Consider the following 19,726-nt stretch of genomic DNA (forward strand, 5'->3'; position numbering starts at 1 on the left):
GCGCGCGAAGAAAAACGCATGAAAACTCGAAAATTCGCGTTTTCCGGGACCTAAGGATAAGTTAGACCGATTTTTCACCCCCAAAAACCCCCACATAACAAATTTCTGCGAAATCGTTAGAGCGGTTTCCGAGATCGTCAGTGTAAATAAATATATATATAAATAAATAAATAAATAAATAAATAAATATACAAGAATTGCTCGTTTAAAAGTATAAGATTGTGGATCCTTCCACTCAAGTCGACCATCCTGTTCACTATCTACCTTTTCATATGGTTCAACAGAAAGGAAAAAGGGGCAGACTGGTCTATGATGCTTCAGCTAAGTTAAAAAACGAGAAAAGCTTGAATGAGTGCCTGTACAGGGGCCCAAACATGCTGGAAGACTTGACAGGATTGCTGCTGAAATTTAGGATTGGGAAGATTGCTGTCACTGCAGATGTTGAAAAAGCATTTCTTCAAGTTGGTCTACAGAAAGAGGACAGAGACGTGACCAGGTTTCTCTGGGTCAAAGATTTGGACAAAGAACTGGCTGAAGACAACATCGTTCAATACAGATTCTGCAGAGTCCCTTTCGGGGTAATATCAAGCCCTTTCCTCTTAGCAGCAACAATTCGATACCACATTTCAAGGACTAACAAGAGTCTGCTTCCAGTGATAGCGGATAAATGTTATGTAGACAATTTGGTGACTTCGGTTCAGTCAAGAGAAGAGGCTCTCAAATTGTATGCTCAAACTAGAAACTCATTCAATGAATTAGGAATGAACATACGAGATTGGATGTCGAACGACAAAGAGTTCATGGACAAGATTCCCAAGCAAGAGAGAGCTAAACCAGAAAGTGAAATGAAAATCCTCGGGTTGGTATGGAATTGGGAAAATGATACTTTACGTCTCAATCTGAATAACGATACTTTTGAAAGTGAGACTGTAGACAGGGGCATTACAAAGAAAGGAGTCTTGAGAATGCTAGCGCGTCTGTATGACCCATGTGGATTCGTATCCCCACTCGTGCTACCGGGAAAACTCTTGTTCCAGGAGATCTGTACTAGGAAGTTCAAATGGGATGAGATTCTGCCTGAAGACTTGTTGACATCATGGAGGAACATAATTAAAGATTTAAAAGCTGTTAACGAAGTAGAACTGCCCCGACATGTTACAAGTGGAGTAAAGCCGGGTTGTACTAAGTACGAACTACATTGCTTCACTGACGCGTCAATGAATGCATATGCAGCAGTCGTCTACTTGCGTGTCATAACTGAAGAGCATGTATCAACTTCGTTTCTTATGTCTAAGTGCAGAATAACCCCGGCAGAAGACAAGAGCGATCTCAAAATTCCTAGACTTGAATTGCTAGGGTGTCTGATAGGAAGTAGACTTCTGAAGTATGTCAAAAGCCACCTAGACCTAAATATATGCAAGATATATTTGTGGACGGATAGTCAAGTTGTCCTAGCTTGGATCGAATCAAGTAGGCTGCTTCCACCATTTGTATTGAGACGAGTCAATGAGATCAAGCAAATTAAGGATATGTTAGGAGTAGAGCAGCGCTATGTTAACTCAAAACAAAACCCTGCAGATATAGCTACTAGGCCAGAACTGTGGCATCAAAAACGGGATCTATGGCTCCATGGTCCAGATTTTCTTCTACAAGACCAAAACAATTGGCCAAAGCAGCAGAAGAACGAAGAATTGTGCTTGGTTGGGAGGGCTCTGGACATGGTGGACGGTCCAGAGATGACAATGAGAGGATATGAAGACCAAGATAATGAACTTGACTTTCCTGAATTGGAAGAAAATTCTGCACCCACTACACTTCATGAAAGTTTGGATTCTTTGCAAGACCTCTCAGAAAAAGAGTCAGTGTCCGAAATAAAGAAGTTGCAAGGAAAATACTTTTCAGAAGAAGTTTCAGGAAAGGTCACTAGTTTGTCACGAAACTTAGGTCTCTTTAGAGATGAAGATGGGATCTTGAGATGCAAAGGAAGGTTCGCAAATGCAAATTTATCATATGATAAGAGATATCCCATTCTGATTCCGAAGAAATCACCCTTCACAACCGAGATAATACTGAAGACGCATAGAGATAACTACCATGTTGGTGTACCGCACACGCTAAGCATATTACGCGAGAAGTATTGGATCCCTCATGGGCGAGCCCAAGTTCAGAAAACCCTAAAGATGTGTTCACAGTGTGAGAAATATGCCGGAGGTCCTTACAAACTGCCACCACCACCTGCACTACCCAGTGAAAGGGTTAACTATAGTTCTCCATTTACCTTCACTGGATTAGACTACCTCGGACCGGTTTTAGTGGAGACAAATACTGGCAGAGAAAAACGATGGATTTGTCTTATGACATGCCTAGCAGTTCGTGCTGTACATTTGGAGTTGGTCAAGGCTTTGACAGCTGAGGAGTGTTTGCTAGCGATACGGCGTTTCGTAGCTGCCAGAGGACCACCTAAAGTATTTATATCTGACAATGCACTACAGTTCAAGCTGACGAGTGAAGTACTGATCAAGTCATACTGCCAGGAGAAACATATCAAGTGGAAATTCATTACGCAGCTTGCACCCTGGCAAGGCGGTTTCTATGAACGTTTAGTTGGACTGGTGAAACACTGCTTGAAGCGCACACTTGATAAGCATTTATTAACTGATGGTCAAATGCAGACAGTAGTGAAGGAGATTGAGGCTGTCTTGAACACTAGACCTTTGACTGCAGTGGGTTCTGACCCAGAGGCAGTGCTGCGGCCAGCAGATTTTCTATCCCTAGGTGAGTGCCTAGAGATAAACTCAAGAACTTGCGAAGGAACCTCACAAGGCACCAATACGAAAGTCGACTTGGTCGAAGGCTGGAAGAGAGGTCAGAGGATACTTAACGAATATAAAGAGATGTTCACCAACCAATACCTACCAAGTCTGCGGGATAGATTCAGCCACTCTCATAAACAACCGCGAGTGATATCTAAGAAGTCTCCAGAAGTTGGCGACATCGTTCAGATCAAGAATGACTCCAAACATAGGATCAATTGGAAGGTTGGCAGAATTTCAAGCTTGATCCGAAGCCGTGACGGTGAATGCCGAGCAGCCAAAGTGGTAGTTGGGAATACAGAATTCACGAGATCCATAGCACACCTGTATCCGTTAGAGTCTGACACGTACGGCCCAACAGATTATGCACGTTTACCAACACAAGACACTGAAATGGCAGAGATACCAGCTGAGCCCATGGAGATAGTTGAAATTAGAGAACCCCCGAAAGTACCTGATACGATGGTATCTCCTGAGCCCGAGATGGAGATTGATGAGTTAACAATCCCTACTGAATCGACAATCGAGAGAGAAGTTGTGTTAGATTCTGAAACTAGTCCTATGCAAACTGAGCAAGCTTCTGATAATGATATACCCGACGAGACAGAAGTGAAAGAGACAATTGTTATGGAAGACCAGCCACAGGAAGTGACTAGAGCAAGGCGGAACGCTGCCATTTGGGCTAGAGAACGAATAGCCGAATGGACGCGCCAGCTGATGACACTACTTATGTGATCTTCTCGCCTTCGGGAGTGTCGCGGAGATCGCGAAGTCTGTTATTGTGATATGTATCCAAACCGTCACTCTTAGCGTATTCTTCACTGGTAACACTGGCGATGGAGGTGAGCAAGTGTCAGAGGTGACCGCGAGGAGAAAGGAGCGGAAACGAGTTGAGACACGTGGAGAGAGATGCTCTGAGTACTGGTACGTAATTCGCCGTGTGTGACGTGTACGACGCTCTTGGTAAGTGAGACATTGCTATATTTGATATACTCATGGATATTGCAGTGACCATGAGTTAACGGCTACCTTGAGATAGAGCTGAGTTGTTGAGTTGAGTGATATTCTGTGTGTAGCTCGAGTTTGAATGCAACATGTGAGGTGGCTGGTATGCTATCGGTTTGAGTTACTGGAGGTTACTTTATGGAGGCTGATGGATGAGCTGTAGGGGTTGTTGTGGAGGCTCGTCGGGGACCACATGGTTCCCACCTCAGTACTCATCGCAAGTTCTTGAGCATGAGATAAGAGTGCTGAATTGCGGGATGCACGATGAGTTCTCCTTTGGAGATTCAGTTGTGCCGTGCATCCACTGATAAGAGCCACGGGACTTGGGGCCCTTCTAATTTTCCCTGAGAGAGTTTAGAGGTTGCATTCATAACAAGAGATGAGATCGAGTTAGATTTGAGATGGAATTGTACGCCCATCGAGTGTTGATTCATGGTCGGTGCAATGGCTATGTTGTACTGTGTTATATGTATAGACCCATGTAGCCAGATTGCTGTTACATCCCTTCTAGAGTAAAATCTCCGCTACAGCTCCCGCGCGCGAGTTCATACTTCAAGTCGCCTAGATGTATGGACTCGCGCGCGACAACGCAAAGTATGCTAGCCCGTCTGGTGATCATTTTCACTGTTGTATTTTGTTATTTCAAGCTTCTGTGGAATAATCTTGATCTTAGAAAAGCAGACCAACTAATACCAACCATAACTGACAATTGAATTACAATAATAGCCTTTAAACCTAATAAATAGATAATATATATAGATTTTGTTTATTGGTATAAAATAATATTTGTTTTTATTTAATTGTTTAGGTACTCTATTTTAAAATTTATACATACATACATACATACAATCACGCCTGTATCCCATAAAGGGGTAGGCAGAACACATGAAACTACTAAAGCTTCAGTGCCACTTTTGGCAAATAAGGGGTTGAAAGAAAACGAAACTGTGACATTGCAGTGACCGGTTGCCAGCCTCTCGCCTACGCCACAATTTAACCCATATCCCATAGTCGCCTTCTACGACACCCACGGGAAGAAAGGGGGTGGTGAAATTCTTAACCCGTCACCACACAGGCATTTAAAATTTATGATACTAATTATTTACAACTACAGTTACAAAACTAGTACTATAATTGCAATAAAGTCCCGTATCCTAATAAACCAAAAGGAAACAATTAGCAAATGGAATCTCTAACATTATTGATGTAACATGTCCACTGTGGTACGGGGCCAAAAGATCTTATACAAAGTATGTTTACCTGAAAGTTAATTTAATTGCCGCAGCAAAGGTTAGATGTTAGATGTATGATTTTACATTTTGATGGAATCTTCCTAATCATGTCATTGGCCCTACAGAATGTTGAATGTCCACCAAATAAGTACAACATGAAGTAATTTACAAATTTCTAATCTCCAAATCTACCTTTACAGAATAACTTTTTTACAGAATATAGAAGAAGAGGTAACTACAGAAATTCACAAACAAAAGAAACCCTGATTGAAGATCAAAGGGATCTCTCCTGGCTAATTGTTGAACAGCTGAGTGGAGCACTCTAATGAAGGAGTAACTTGGTCAGTCTATTGTTCTTTCACACTTTCACCAAAAAAATGGTTTTCAAAGTATGGAACCCTAAAAGGCTAAAAATTTATTGTCCAACCCTGACACTCTTTGTAACTTGTTTATATAGGTATTTTATTTAGGTTTTTATTTTTAAGAAGGGCTTTATAACCTGAAGATTGAAAAACAATTGTGTCTTTAGATGTATCATAGCTCATTAAGTTTTAGATTACCTATAAATAACTGCAGATATATAATACCCACCAAAGCCAAATATGTATATCTCCAGATATTCAAAATAAAGCAAGTAACATAGATAATATAAACATTGTATCTTGTGAGCAGAGGAGTGTGTTCATTGTTTTGAGGATTACTAGTAAAGATTACTGCTTGTCTAATAATACCCATATATACAAAATCGATTTGAGTTAAAAAAAACCTACTATTTGGTTCAATCATGCAAAGTCAACACAACATTTTAGCTACAACATATAAATACTTATAGTAAACTACTGTTTTCTACCAGGTAACAGGTGTGTAAAAATTGCACCAGTGAACAGGGTTACCACTGGATACTAATTGAGTATGAATCAAAATATAGATCAAGGACGAAAGAAAGCTTCAAAACTGTCAAACTGAACAAAATATTCAGACTGCCATACACTTGTAGGTTACTGAATAACATATTGAGAGCACTAAATTCAAGTTGTGCAGTATAATTATTCTTTGTTGCTTACCGTTTTTCTTGGTGTTTGTACACTCGAAGAACGTCGAATCGTAACAAGTGCCATAGCACATTAGTGCTAACGAATCATTATCAGAGTAACACAATCATGTACATAAAAGGTAAATTACATCTCATAATTTTAGTATCTTTACTTGAATCGCTAAATGCTAAAACAACCAAACATGTGTCACATTTTGCACATACACTTCGATTAATTAACACGGCAGAAAGAAGATATTTGTTTCAGCACATTTCGTTCTATTGTCTAGTTTAAGACAAGGAGTCATTTAACGATACGATGTCGATGATGAAAATAAGAACTAACTTCCTTCTGCAATATCCGTGATACAGACAGAAACCTACAGCGTTTTTTTGGTTTCTGCTTAATCGCAAACTTGTTTGTGATTGATGTGCGATAGAAACATAAATATATTATGATCAAAGAAATACGATTATTTTACTTATATTATAATAAAATTATTAAAATAAATTGCAGTAATGACAATTTAGTATATGACCGTAGAAAACAAAATGTAAAAGACTAAAAGTATTACTTGTGTGTATTGTTAAAATATTTTTGTATTTGGCAACTTTTTTGTGTATCTTGTATCGAGATGCCTGCCTGCGTGCATGCGGTGACATTCAGTGACACTTGAATGTACTTTATGTTGACTTTATGACAGTTCCGAAACGGAAATTATTTTTAGCTTGGCGTTCTTTTAGTAGTTTAAATTACTAACTTGTCGTGCTCTTATTAAGTGTGGGTTTTGAATTCACGCATAAAGACAACTCAAATTTTAATGTTGTGTCGTTACTCTCAATTTTGTGGAGATTCAAAGGTTGTTATGACATCTTTACAGCTATACAAATATTTATTACGTCAATGTGAGAAGTTACCGCCTGATGCTGGTAAATATTACAAATTTGCCATCAAACAGGTATAGCACACTATATATTTATTATATGCATTCCAATCTAATATTTTATGTACGTTTATGTCCCCATTTACATTTGTTTTACTTTCAAACAGATCCTACATATAAACACTATATACATTGGACCTAAAAGTTGCCTTAAAAACCCAGTACCTATCATACAGCACATAATACTCCTAGCAAGGTTATAGCTGTTATCTCTTATCACACATTTTGTTTATTTCAGAGTTATAAACAACATAGAGTGGAACCAGACCCAGAAAGGGTAAAGCAAATGATAACTAAGAGTATTGAAGACGCCAAATGGATAGTCAATAAAGTAAGTTTACACACATTAGTAATTATTATAAGATTTATTGAAATTCACATACAATATACATATTTAACATATAACAACGTCATTTATAACTTGAATTCTTTTTGTTTCAGTATACTCAAAAATAATGGATGTTAAAAAGCATTCACTTTATAAAATTGACAAACAATTTAATTTTGTATATGATAAAAGAATATACTAAGCATGAGTGTGTTTGGTGAAAAGATTGAGGATTATGAAATATTTGAACACCTGGGTAAAGGAGGATTTGCACATGTTTATAGAGCAAGATGCCGCAAGTCAAATATATTTGTTGCTATCAAAATGATAGACAAAGCCTTAATGGCAAGTGCTGGGATGATTGGAAGAGTGAGACAAGAAGTCACCATACACTCCCGCTTAAAACACCCAGCTATTTTAGAATTGTACACTTTCTTTGAAGATGTACATTATGTTTATTTAGTATTAGAATTAGCCCATAATGGAGAATTAGCCAGACATTTTAAGTTAGGAAATTGTGGCATTGGTGAAAAAGCTGCTGCTGACATATTCAGGCAGGTGGTGAGTGGAGTGTTATATTTGCACTCCCACAATATTATACACAGAGATCTGTCTCTAAACAACTTGCTCTTGACTAAAGACCAACATGTAAAAATTGCTGACTTTGGGTTAGCAACACAGCTCAATGGACCCGATGAAAAACATGTTACTATGTGTGGAACACCAAATTACATTTCTCCAGAGGTAGCTTCTAGAGAAGTGCATGGTTTGCCCGCAGATGTTTGGGGCTTGGGGTGCTTGTTGTACACTTTGTTGGTAGGGAGTCCACCATTTCACACCCAGCATGTTAAAACCACACTCAACAAAGTTATTCACGCTGATTACAAGATACCAACAGAACTGTCAATCCAAGCTCAGGATATCTTACAAAAACTGTTGTGCAAAGACCCTATGAAAAGAATAACACTCAAAGATGTTGCTGAACATCCATTTGTAAAGAATATGGCCATGATGCCTTCTATGGGGAGACAAGAACTGTCAAGGGATTCAGGCTTCATTACAACATTGCATAGTACTCAACATAGCAGTAAGTTAAGAAGTGATGAAAAAACTGGATCAGACTATTTGGGCATTTGTAGGGATCACAATGGTCCATCGGCAACGAATAGAGAAGCAAGAGTGCCACTAGTGAATGTATTTTCTGGAATGCAAGATAACATGTCGGCTCAGAGCAATAGTTATAAGTTTGCTGTTGATAGAGGAAATGAAAATGTATTGGTAAATCATATTGGTGCAAAGAACCAGAATCAATTAAGTAATGATTTTGCCCAAAAACTGGGAATTGCAGCTGTGAATAGTACATCTTTTTTAGATAATTTAAAGAGGAATGATACTAATTGCAAAAATATTGAGAATGAATTCAAATATACAACAAATGATGACAATAAAGAAAATGTATCAAAAGCATGTAAAGCAAATTCTAATGTTCTAAGTGTACCTCCACTATGTGCAGACAGACTACCAGTAATTTCACACAAAACACGAAATGCTATACTGAAAATAGAATCTGGCAGTGTAATAGTAGAATTTATTAAAAAGAAAGGAAAAGATAGAGAAGAAAAAGTTGTAGAAATATGTAAAATTTCCAAGGATGGAATGAAAATAGTGATTTATAGTGTGGACAATAACAAGGATAAACCAAAACTTGATTTGGAACATGACCCAAAGCCTGATGAAATATTCACATACCACAATTTGCCTCAAAAACATTGGAAGAAGTATTTGTATGCCTCACGCTTTGTAGATCTTGTAAAGGCCAAAACACCAAAGATCACCCTGTATTCATTATTAGCAAAATGTCAGCTTATGGAAAATGGAACAGATATTGAGTTATTTTTTTATAATGGGGAAAAATTGACATATAATTCTTCTGAAGGTCTTAAAATTATTGACAAAAACCTAAAAACACATCACTGCTCGGCTCCAGAACTTAAACACTTAACTGATCATTTTGAGGAGTGCTCTAGTCGGATGAAGCGTATTCAGGAAGCTCTATCTTGCATTTCAGATGAATGTTTTCCATTGATCATTGGTAAAAGACCAATCCAGTCTGCCACTAATGTTGCATCTCCATGCCACGGCTCAGTTAATGCCTTTAGCACTCCCGTTTGGAATTTTGGGTCATTTCACCGCACCGGAACTAGCTCTACCCAAGCCCCAAGTGACTGCAATATGAAATGACTAGAGAAGTCACACTGATTGCATTTGACAATTTTTTTTATGTTGATAATGTCATAACGTGATTTTTTTACATATAAGTTTACTAGCCGTAACATGTCACCTTTGTAATAACATTTTATTATTATGACAAATATAGTTACTATATTAGACTGTAACAATATTATTTTATGTCATTTTGTCTGCGTCGGTCCGCCAACGCGTGCCCCTGTTGAAACTTCTCGGCAAGGTAGGCCATATCACGCGACCGTGCTTGCCCGCCTGCAATAAATTGCGAAAATATAGCTAGAGAAAAATATATCTTAGACCCTTAGTCCGTTTTCAGATTATCCGATCCGATATCGGATGTCGGAAGGATTTCAATGGAAAAAATCCAAGATGGCGCCTGTAATGTATGGGATATCGGTCCGACATCCGATATCGGATCGGATAATGTGAAAACGCACTTACCACGGGCGACAAAGTTGTTCGGCGACTTACGTATTTGTATGAAAAGTTGAGTCGCTTCGTGAGCGCACTTTCATACTAGCCCATGGTCGCGACAAAAAAGTCGCTTCGAAAAGTCGCCCGTGGGCGCACCCTCTTAAGCCGGGTCCGCTGCAACGTGTTTTTGTGCTTTTCTAATGGCCGCTGTACACATGGGGCCAACGGTTGGACCAACCCTTCTACCTACCCCTTGGCCAAGCGTGTAGAGGGCTACTTGGCCGTACGTTGGCAGTTGGCGCCAGCGCTGGCCGGCCAACCGACTGGTGTCGGTTTTTTGTCCACACGTCAAAGGGTCTTGGCGCCAATGGCCAACCTCATTCAGTATGTCGTCATCCGTCAGAGAGGACAGTAGTGAAAGATTTACGAAAATAATAATAATGTTGATAATGAGACTTGGCTTACGAGATAACCGCCATGTGGGATGTTGATTCGACGATCATTGTCCCGATAGTCTTTTCAGCGAACGGTCTCATAGCGAAGAGTCTCGACCAACATCTAGAGAGACTCTCGCTAGGTGGTTGGATCAAGGGTCAGATGCAGAAGGCGGTGATCTTGGACACGGCACGGATAGTCCGACGGTTCCTCTCTCTGCGGCCCTAACCACCGGCAGCTTGGGCCCTGCCCCGCTGCTGGCGGCACCCTAGGTTAGGTTTTTTATAATGTGTTTATATATTTTGTATTGTTTTGTAAGTGGTTTTGTATTTTACCACAGAATATATAATAGTACAAGTACAGAAGGCTCACTCCTTTGATGTTCACAAAACGCCGCCATTCTAAATTATTACCTACATTAACAAACGGACCGCACGCGTGCACCCGACATTGAATTCTATTGCGCCGCGCGAAGGTCGTTGCCACTGAATGGGCCGCGAACTCGCGGCCGCCGGCATATACTTGTAGCGAGCCGCCCCTGATTTTACTTTTATAATCATATTATAAAATAACCTAGCCTGAGATTTAAAATGAATAAAGAGAATAATAATGTTGATTTTAGGAAATAAAATTCCCTTGCAAATGTTTAATGTAGTGCCTAAAAAAGATAAATGTGCTTATCAGAATATTAAAAAAAATGTTAATATTTCAGATAATTTAATTTTATTACGAGGTTATTATTTATTAATTAACGTCCATCTTTTATGAAGAGCCAATGCCAAGTGATTGGTTCACCAATCACACCAATGTGTAAACAGCGACTCTTATCTCGACCAAGGGGCTGCTCCAAGGGTTGGCCCAACCGTTGGCCCCATGTGTACAGCGGCCATTTGATGTGTGGACATAAAACCGACACCAGTCGGTTGGCCGGCCAGCGCTGGCGCCAACTTTCAACGTACGGTTAAGTAGCCCTCTACACGCTTGGCCAAGGGGTTGGTCCAACCGTTGGCCCCGTGTGTACAGTGGCATTAAGGGTGCGCGCCCACGGGCGACACAGTTGCTCGGCGACTTACGTATTTGTATGAAAACATGCGTCGCTTCGTGAGCCCACTTTCATACTATCCCATGGTCGCGACAAAAAAGTCGCTCGTGGGCGCACCCTCTTAGGTGTTAGAAAAACCATAAATTAAATATAATAAGATCATACCATCCCATACATTAAAATGCGACCGTCTACGAACGCGCTTACACTCCACCACACATAGATGGCGCCACAAAAAAATGCTTTGTTGCCACCGATTATTTGTAGATTGGCATTAAGTGTCAATTCCGAGCCGTAAATCTATGTCAAAAGCTGGTCAAAAGTGACACTTAACGCCATCTACAGGTATAATCGAAAGCTACAAGACATTTTTTTTGTGGCGCCATCTATGTGTGGTGGAGTGTAAGCGCGGTCTTAGGCGGTCGCATTTTAATGTATGGGATGGTATGATCTTGTTATATTTCATTTATGGAAAAACACGTTGCAGCGGACCCGGCTTAGGCTCCCCACAGACAGTCTTAAAAATTCATAATCTTAAAAAAAACTTGTATACAATCTGACAGTTCAGATCTGTCAGTGTCAGTTTGAACTGTCAGATTGCATACAAGTTTTTTTTAAGATTATGAATTTTTAAGACTGTCTGTGGGGAGCCTTAAAACAAACAAACAATAATTTATTTGCAAAAAAGGGTATAGTTTACAGATGTTAAATGAGTAAACAGTCTTTGGGTTCACCTTTTTTAGCCGTGTACAAACAGCATGCAAAATGTGAAGGTGTCTTAAAAATAGTAATTACAATTTTATATTTTTATTACACTTAACATTATATTTTAATGAGACATTATACATATATTTACAGTCATTATCAATAAATACAATATTATATATAAACTTTTAATCTGTATTATTTAAAAAATCTTTATTACTATAGAAGCACTGCTGAAGAAGCCAATTTCTTAAGGTTTTTCTAAATTCATTGCCTTCTAGTAGTTTAATTTGAACTGGCAACTTGTTAAATATTACAATACTCATATTAAAAGCATTTATTTTATATATGTTTGACATACAACGTGGCTGATTAAGGAGATTTATATACTGCGGTCTTGGGTTAGGACAAAACAAGTCTGACCGCTTAACGAAATAATTTGGATACTGTTTTACAAAAGTACAAATTTTTAATATGTAAGTGCATGCCAATGGCAAGATGTTAAGCTGCTTAAACAATGGTCTACAACTACTGCCTGCAGGAGAATTTGTGATTACGCGAATACATTTCTTTTGAAGTTTAAATGCCCTTTCAACTTCCACAGAATTGCCCCATAGGATTAGTCCATAGTTGAAAATGGACGACACATGACCATGGTAGGCTGTAAGTGCAGCTTCAGGTGATACAGTCTCGCGTAACTTTCTTAATGCAAATACAAAACGATCGAGTCTTGAACATATTGATGCAATATGTTCTTTCCAGTTTAGATGTGCGTCTATATATAATCCCAAAAACTTTATTGTATCGGTTTTCTGAAGAGAAGTACTGTCAATGTTAATGTTAAGATGAGGGGGGGTTGCGCCATATGAATAGAATTGCATGTACTGAGTTTTAGATAAGTTTATAAGAAGGTCATTGTTAGCTATCCAGTTATTAATATCTGTCACGGCCTCATTTACATCTGCCTCATATGTACTTGGGTCTTGGCTCCTTATATTCTTTGCTCCTTATTATTATAGTTGTGTCATCAGCAAAAAGTATGGATTTTTGCTGTGTGGTTTTAGGAACACACTAGCTAACTAAACTAAACTAACACACTACGCGGACGTCCGTCGTAAAACGACCGCGACCGCGACCTATCAGTGTGCACGGAACAAAAGATCCAGCGAGCCAGATTTCGATCGGACGTCCATGCGCTCAAGGCCACGTCCACGTCCGTCGACCGATAGTTTGCACGGTTATGTGTATTTCCATTGTCCAGATTCCCGTCCGCGGTCGATTTACGACGGACGTCCGCGTAGTGTGTTCCTAGCTTTAAGCTAGGAACATACTACGCGGACGTCCGTCGTAAAACGACCGCGACCGCGACCTATCAGTGTGCACGGAACAAAACATCCAGAGAGCCAGATTTCGATCGGACGTCCGTGCGCTCAAGGCCACGTCCGCGTCCGTCGACCGATAGTTTGCACGGTTATGTGTATTTCCATTGTCCAGATTCCCGTCCGCGGTCGATTCACGACGGACGTCCGCGTAGTGTGTTCCTAGCTTTAAGCTAGGAACACACTACGCGGACGGCCGTCGTAAAACGACCGCGACCGCGACCTATCAGTGTGCACGGAACAAAACATCCAGAGAGCCAGATTTCGATCGGACGTCCGTGCGCTCAAGGCCACGTCCGCGTCCGTCGACCGATAGTTTGCACGGTTATGTGTATTTCCATTGTCCAGATTCCCGTCCGCGGTCGATTTACGACGGACGTCCGCGTAGTGTGTTCCTAGCTTTAACCGTGCAAACTATCGGTCGACGGACGTGGACGTGGCCTTGAGCGCATGGATGTCCGATCGAAGGCTCCCCACAGACAGTCTTAAAAATTCATAATCTTAAAAAAAACTTGTATGCAATCTGACAGTTCAAACTGACACTGACAAGACACTGACAGATCTGTCAGTGTCAATTGCATACAATTTTTTTTTAAGATTATGAATTTTTAAGACTGTCTGTGGGAAGCCGAAATCTGGCTCGCTGGATGTTTTGTGACCGTGCACACTGATCGGTCGCGGTCGCGGTCGATTTAAGCTAGGAACATACTACGCGGACGTCCGTCGTAAAACGACCGCGACCGCGACCGAACAGTGTGCACGGAACAAAACATCCAGCGAGCCAGATTTCGAACGGACGTCCATGCGCTCAAGGCCACGTCCACGTCCGTCGACCGATAGTTTGCACGGTTATGTGTAATTTCATTGTCCAGATTCCCGTCCGCGGTCGATTCACGACGGACGTCCGCGTAGTGTGTTCCTAGCTTTACGACGGACGTCCGCGTAGTATGTTCCTAACTTTAAGTAGTAAAAACGCCTCTACCTTTTTTTTTAATTTGGTGTTTATATTGGTCTGGCAACACTGTGACAGACTCCATCTTTCTTTTCTGTCACGATGCCTCCTAAGAAGCAGCCCGAAAAATCCGGTAAGATATTATTTTCATTAGTTTTAATAAATGATTAACAGTGAAAATATAGTTTTATGTTGTTAAAACTAGATCACCTATCATAATACGTATTTAGGACCCATAATATGTAGTTTTGTTTGGCAAAAGTGAATATTTCATATTGACATTTGTATAGCCACGCGGTTATGTTTCATTTGTAGCTTAACATTTTTGGATATTTTGCCAAGTAATCAGTAATATAATGTTCAAAATGCTCTGAGTTATGAATATATAAATAGTAATATATCTAATATTTTATCCGTGCTTTATCAACCATGACAATGGTGTGTGTATTATAGGTTATGTATGTAGTTGTAGACCAGAATGGAATGCGTTCCCATCAATTCATACAAAATTGTAACTTGCCTAAGACCTGCTCAATCAATTCGAACTGTAATGGATGTTGACTGATTCGTTATCGTATTAACATCTTCCGTCACTTTTAGGTTCCGCTGGATCCAAACCCGCGGAAAAGAAGCCTGCGACGGCTAAAACGCCCGCAGCGGCTCCTAAAACCGCATCAGCTCCCGCTGCAGCTGCTAAGCCTGCCTCGGCTAAGACTCCTGCTCCCGCACCTAAAGCTGCGGCGCCGAAGTCTGCGCCGGCCACCAAGCCTGCTGCTGCTAAGGCTGCCTCTGCCCCAGCTGCTGCTAAGCCTGCTGAGAAGAAGTCGGCTGCGCCTACAGCCAAGCCTGGCTCTGCCAAGGCTGCTGCCCTGAAGGCCAAGTCTAGTGCTAAGCCTTCAGCCAAAAAGGCTGCGTCTGCCACTAAGCCAGCAAAGCCCAAACCAGCTGCTGCTAAGCTTAAGATTGCCCCTAAGCCCAAGAAGACTGGCATTAAGGGACAGAAGAAGGTTGTCAAACCTGTTGTTAAGGCTCTTAAGGCACAAAGGAAGGTAAATAAATTCCATTCTAATTATATTAAATTTTTATAGTTAAAACAAAATTAATTGTAAATTGGTGTCTTTTACAGTTTCATATATGTATCATTTCCTAATATTCAGGTTGTCAAAGGTGAACATGGCAAACGCATCCGAAAGATCCGCAACACTGTGCACTTCCGCAGGCCCAAAACTTATGAGGCTCCTAGGCACCCCAAGTATCCTAGGAAATCTCTGCCCAAGAGGAATCGGTGAGATATTAGTAATTATTAATTAACCAAATATTGGTGTTCATGATTGTTTGTTTTTGGCATTTTATTGAAGAGGTTATTGATACTTAGTATTTTTGCTACAATAATAATCATAAGATAATCTTAAATTAACTCTTAACCACAGAACTTTATTTATATAGAAGAAACAAGTTCATCTATTTCAAATAGGGGCCGAGCGTGTCAAATTTTGTACTGAAGTTGTTTCTTGCCTGTAATTTTAAATATGTCTCAGGCTCTTGATTGTTCATAATTTTTGTGTTGTTGCAATTGAATATCACGTAACGAGGCATTTTTTATGTTTTGATTGACTTCAACTTACAAAAATTGACGCCCGAAAGCTGCAAGCTGCGATTAAAGACGGACAACTCAGTGGATTTCACTGAGTTCATTTGACACGCTAAGTATAGTCCATTTCAAATACGAAGGCCCGATGGCACTTGAGATGGTCAATTAGCGTTAACAATAGGATTAGTGATAACAAAAGATACCTGATTGCACCGACAAAAAGATTGCACCGACGCGTGCCAATTTGAAGTGGGCCTAATTAGATAACAAAAGGCAAACATTATGAGCCCTATTGTTAAGTTTCGAGTGCCATCGGGCCTTCGTATTTGAAATGGACTATAGATACGTTTGCTTGATCTATGGTATATATGACATCTGTGCTCTTAACACATAGTGAGAGAAAAAGTATCAAAGTGAGTGAAAGAAATCAAATAGGATCAGCTGTATTTGTATGCATAATATAAATAAATAAATAAAATAGCCTTTATTTCAGACGTTATGTTACATTTCATTTTGTTGTTAACATACATGTATATATTTTCTAATTTTGGTCTGTATGCCTTTTGCAGGCTAAGGCCTCTCCCCTAACTCTTTCCATCTTCTTGGCCTGCCACATTTCCTCTTTTTGTATCTAGTGAACCAGTACATTATCGCTTTAGACCACTTTTCTTTCCCTCTTATTGTGTGACCTGCCCATTGCCATTTTAACTTTTTAATTGTTGTAGTAATATCTTTTGTTTTAGTATATTTCTTTATATCTATGTTTCTAACATTTTCGGATAACCGCTTTCCCATCATGCTTCTCTCCATAGCGTTTTGACATATTTCTAGCTTTTTGTAGTGGGATTTGTTTAGTGCCCATGTTTGGCAACCATAAGTTAGAACAGGAAGTATACAAGTATCGAACAATTTCCTTTTTATATGCATACGTTTTTGATAATGCAGAAATCATAATCAGTCATAATAAGTCACTTCATGTGTGAAGAACATTATGCAGTTCAAGGATAAAGCATAATATGGATGACTTGGATGAGCAATAGAATTCTATGTATCACATTCATTTAAGTTAATCAGTTGCAATGACATAGCTATTATTATGAAGATACAAAAATATACCTTCTATCCTTACTTGTTTGCCATTGCAATGACTGTGGGAGTATTTTTTACATGATGATAACTTTGTGGGAATCTCATTGAAATATAATGATATCAAAATAACACATATCTGATTACAACAAATGTATCATGACTACATAGTGTTGTAACTTAAAAAAATTCATAAGTCTTTTGTAATTTCAGGATGGACGCCTACAACATCATCAAGTTCCCGCTGACCTCTGAAGCAGCCATGAAGAAGATTGAGGACAACAACACCCTGGTGTTCATTGTGCACACCAGCTCAAACAAGCACCACATTAAGGCGGCAGTGAAGAAACTGTACGACATTAATGTTGCTAAAGTGAACACCCTTATCAGGTTAGTAGTTTAGATTTTACTGGTATTAAAACTACTTGAGAAGTTGTTTGTTACTATGCCTAAATGGTCTAAGCTCTGTGTTCTTGATGACTGTAGGATGGAAGTTCACAATCATCATATATGAGCGAGTTTAAAGCAAATATCGACTTTACTAAACAAGATAAGCCTAAAAAGAATAAAATCAACTTAACCCCAGGAAAGCAGACGTCGGAAATTTGCTACTGCGTTAATAACTTCATTTGTTAATTAAAGACCGAATTGTCTGTGACGGATATGAGAAAAGGTATTCGAGGGGTTAATGTCTACTTGTCTGCTGTAACTGTTAATAATGCATAATTACAGTTAGATGTGCCTTTCCATTAGAGAAGAGTCTTTTAACTCTGTCCAGTAAGACCAACAGTGGTAATACACACAAACTATTTTTAGGGTTCCGTAGCCAAAATGGCAAAAACGGAACCCTTATAGTTTCGTCATGTCCGTCTGTCCGTCTGTCCGTCTGTCCGTCTGTCCGTCTGTCACAGCCGATTTACTCGGAAACTATAAGTACTACAGTGATGAAATTTGATGGGAATATGTGTTGTATGAACCGCTACAAAATTATGACACTAAATAGTAAAAAAAAGGAATTGGGGTGGGGCCCCCCATACATGTAACTGAGGGATGAAAATTTTTTTTTCGATGTACATACCCGTGTGGGGTATCAATGGAAAGGTCTTTTAAAATGATATAAAGTTTTCTAAAAAACATTTTTCTTAAAGTGAACGGTTTTTGAGATATCAGCTCTCAAAGTCGTAAAAAGTATGTCCCCCCCCCCTCTATTTTTATAACTACGGGGTATAAAATTCTAAAAAAAATAGAGGTGATGCATGCTAATTAACTCTTTCAACGATTTTTGGTTTGATCAAAGTATCTCTTATAGTTTTTGAGATAGGTTGATTTAACTGTAATTTTGGTTAAGTTATTGTGCTTACAGTGAAAACGATGGCTGAACCTTATAAGATAGATCAAAAAATATACTACACCAGGTGTATAAATTGACATAATAAGTTTATTATATTTGCTGCTACGGAACCCTTTGTGCGCGAGCCCGACTCGCACTTGTTTTAATTAATTTTGGAGAAATCTGGGTTTTTTAGTTTGCCATACTGCTTTAAAAAGGAATTTTAAATTATTATTATGGTTGGCATTTGCTACCTCAAATAATAAGACAACAATTTGATTTTTTATGCAAAAGGATAGCATTTAAGTTTACTCTATAAATATGTTTACATGCTAAAATTACTAAAAATGTCTGCAAATAATTGGCTTTATGAAATAGATCTCGATTAACATTCTTTTACACATATTCATCTTAAATTGCATGCTTTTTAGAAACAAACGATTAAAATGATGATACTTTGTGGGAATCTCATTGATTTAGAATGATATCACAATTACACACTTCTGACCATATTACAAATATAATGGTACAGAAATAAAGAATTTAAATAATTCAACACGTTATTTTCCACATTTTCAGGCCTGACGGCAAGAAGAAGGCGTACGTACGGCTAGCCCGAGACTACGACGCATTAGATGTTGCCAACAAAATCGGCATCATATAAGCGGATGTTTATTCTATATATATATAATAATAAAACCCTAAAAAAACTATCCAGGTTGTATCTATTTTATCGATTATTGGTTATTTTTAACCGACTTCAAAAAAGGAGGAGGTTCTCAATTCGACTGAATGTTTTTTTTTTTTTTTTTTTTTTTTTTTTTTTGTATGTATGTTCCTCGATATCTCCGAGAATTGTGGACCGATTTTCAAAATTTTTTTTTTGTTCGAACGGGTACAGCCCCGAGATGGTCCCATTGGCACCAAGTCAGGGTCTGATGATGGGATCCTGGAGAAATCGAGGGAACTCTTCAAATGTTATAGGCACATGTAATGTTTTCAGTGTATTTTTCAAAGGTAAACCAGTATTTACGCCTGATGGTAATAATTTTATGTGGCTGAGCTGATGATGGAAGGTCAACTCCTCAATGGTTAGGAGTTAAAGGATAATTCTTTCACTAGTGTACATGTATTCGGACTGATACATATAATATCAATAGGAACCACTAAAAATCAACAAATAAATAAAC

The 19,726-nt window shown here is 39.1% G+C and overlaps 3 protein-coding genes across 8 annotated transcripts in view; 2 read left to right on the forward strand and 1 right to left on the reverse strand.

Annotated features, from left to right (window-relative positions):
* LOC125227765 (protein phosphatase Slingshot) overlaps positions 1-6,252 on the reverse strand; it is a 43,761-nt gene extending 37,509 nt beyond the window's left edge. Inside the window, exon 1 of one of the 2 annotated variants that reach the window (XM_048132084.1) lies at positions 6,115-6,252. In XM_048132084.1, coding sequence (XP_047988041.1) covers positions 6,115-6,168 — 54 coding nt within the window. In that variant the 5' untranslated portion in view covers positions 6,169-6,252. The remainder of the gene's footprint in view (positions 1-6,114) is intronic. The other variant, XM_048132085.1, reaches the window with a different exon arrangement.
* LOC125227766 (LYR motif-containing protein 9) lies at positions 6,109-9,759 on the forward strand. 5 transcript variants are annotated; one of them, XM_048132090.1, is made up of 3 exons: positions 6,109-6,223; positions 7,266-7,358; positions 7,469-9,759. In XM_048132090.1, the coding sequence occupies exon 3, from the start codon at positions 7,560-7,562 to the stop codon at positions 9,594-9,596; it is 2,037 nt and encodes a 678-aa protein (XP_047988047.1). In that variant the 5' UTR covers positions 6,109-6,223; positions 7,266-7,358; positions 7,469-7,559; the 3' UTR covers positions 9,597-9,759. The 5 variants fall into 5 exon arrangements, with proteins under 5 accessions (XP_047988047.1, XP_047988044.1, XP_047988045.1 ...); XM_048132087.1 differs by lacking the exon at positions 6,109-6,223 and adding an exon at positions 6,762-7,042; XM_048132088.1 differs by lacking the exon at positions 6,109-6,223 and adding an exon at positions 6,762-7,013.
* A 4,818-nt stretch (positions 9,760-14,577) lies between these two features.
* LOC125227960 (60S ribosomal protein L23a) lies at positions 14,578-19,249 on the forward strand. Its single transcript, XM_048132378.1, has 5 exons — positions 14,578-14,662; positions 15,130-15,578; positions 15,687-15,814; positions 17,420-17,596; positions 19,116-19,249. Exons 1-5 carry the CDS (start codon positions 14,632-14,634, stop codon positions 19,198-19,200), a joined length of 870 nt encoding a protein of 289 aa, XP_047988335.1. The 5' UTR covers positions 14,578-14,631; the 3' UTR covers positions 19,201-19,249.
* The last annotated feature ends 477 nt before the right edge of the window (positions 19,250-19,726 follow it).

This window comes from Leguminivora glycinivorella, chromosome 7, assembly GCF_023078275.1.
Source record: "Leguminivora glycinivorella isolate SPB_JAAS2020 chromosome 7, LegGlyc_1.1, whole genome shotgun sequence".
NCBI lineage: Eukaryota > Metazoa > Arthropoda > Insecta > Lepidoptera > Tortricidae > Leguminivora > Leguminivora glycinivorella.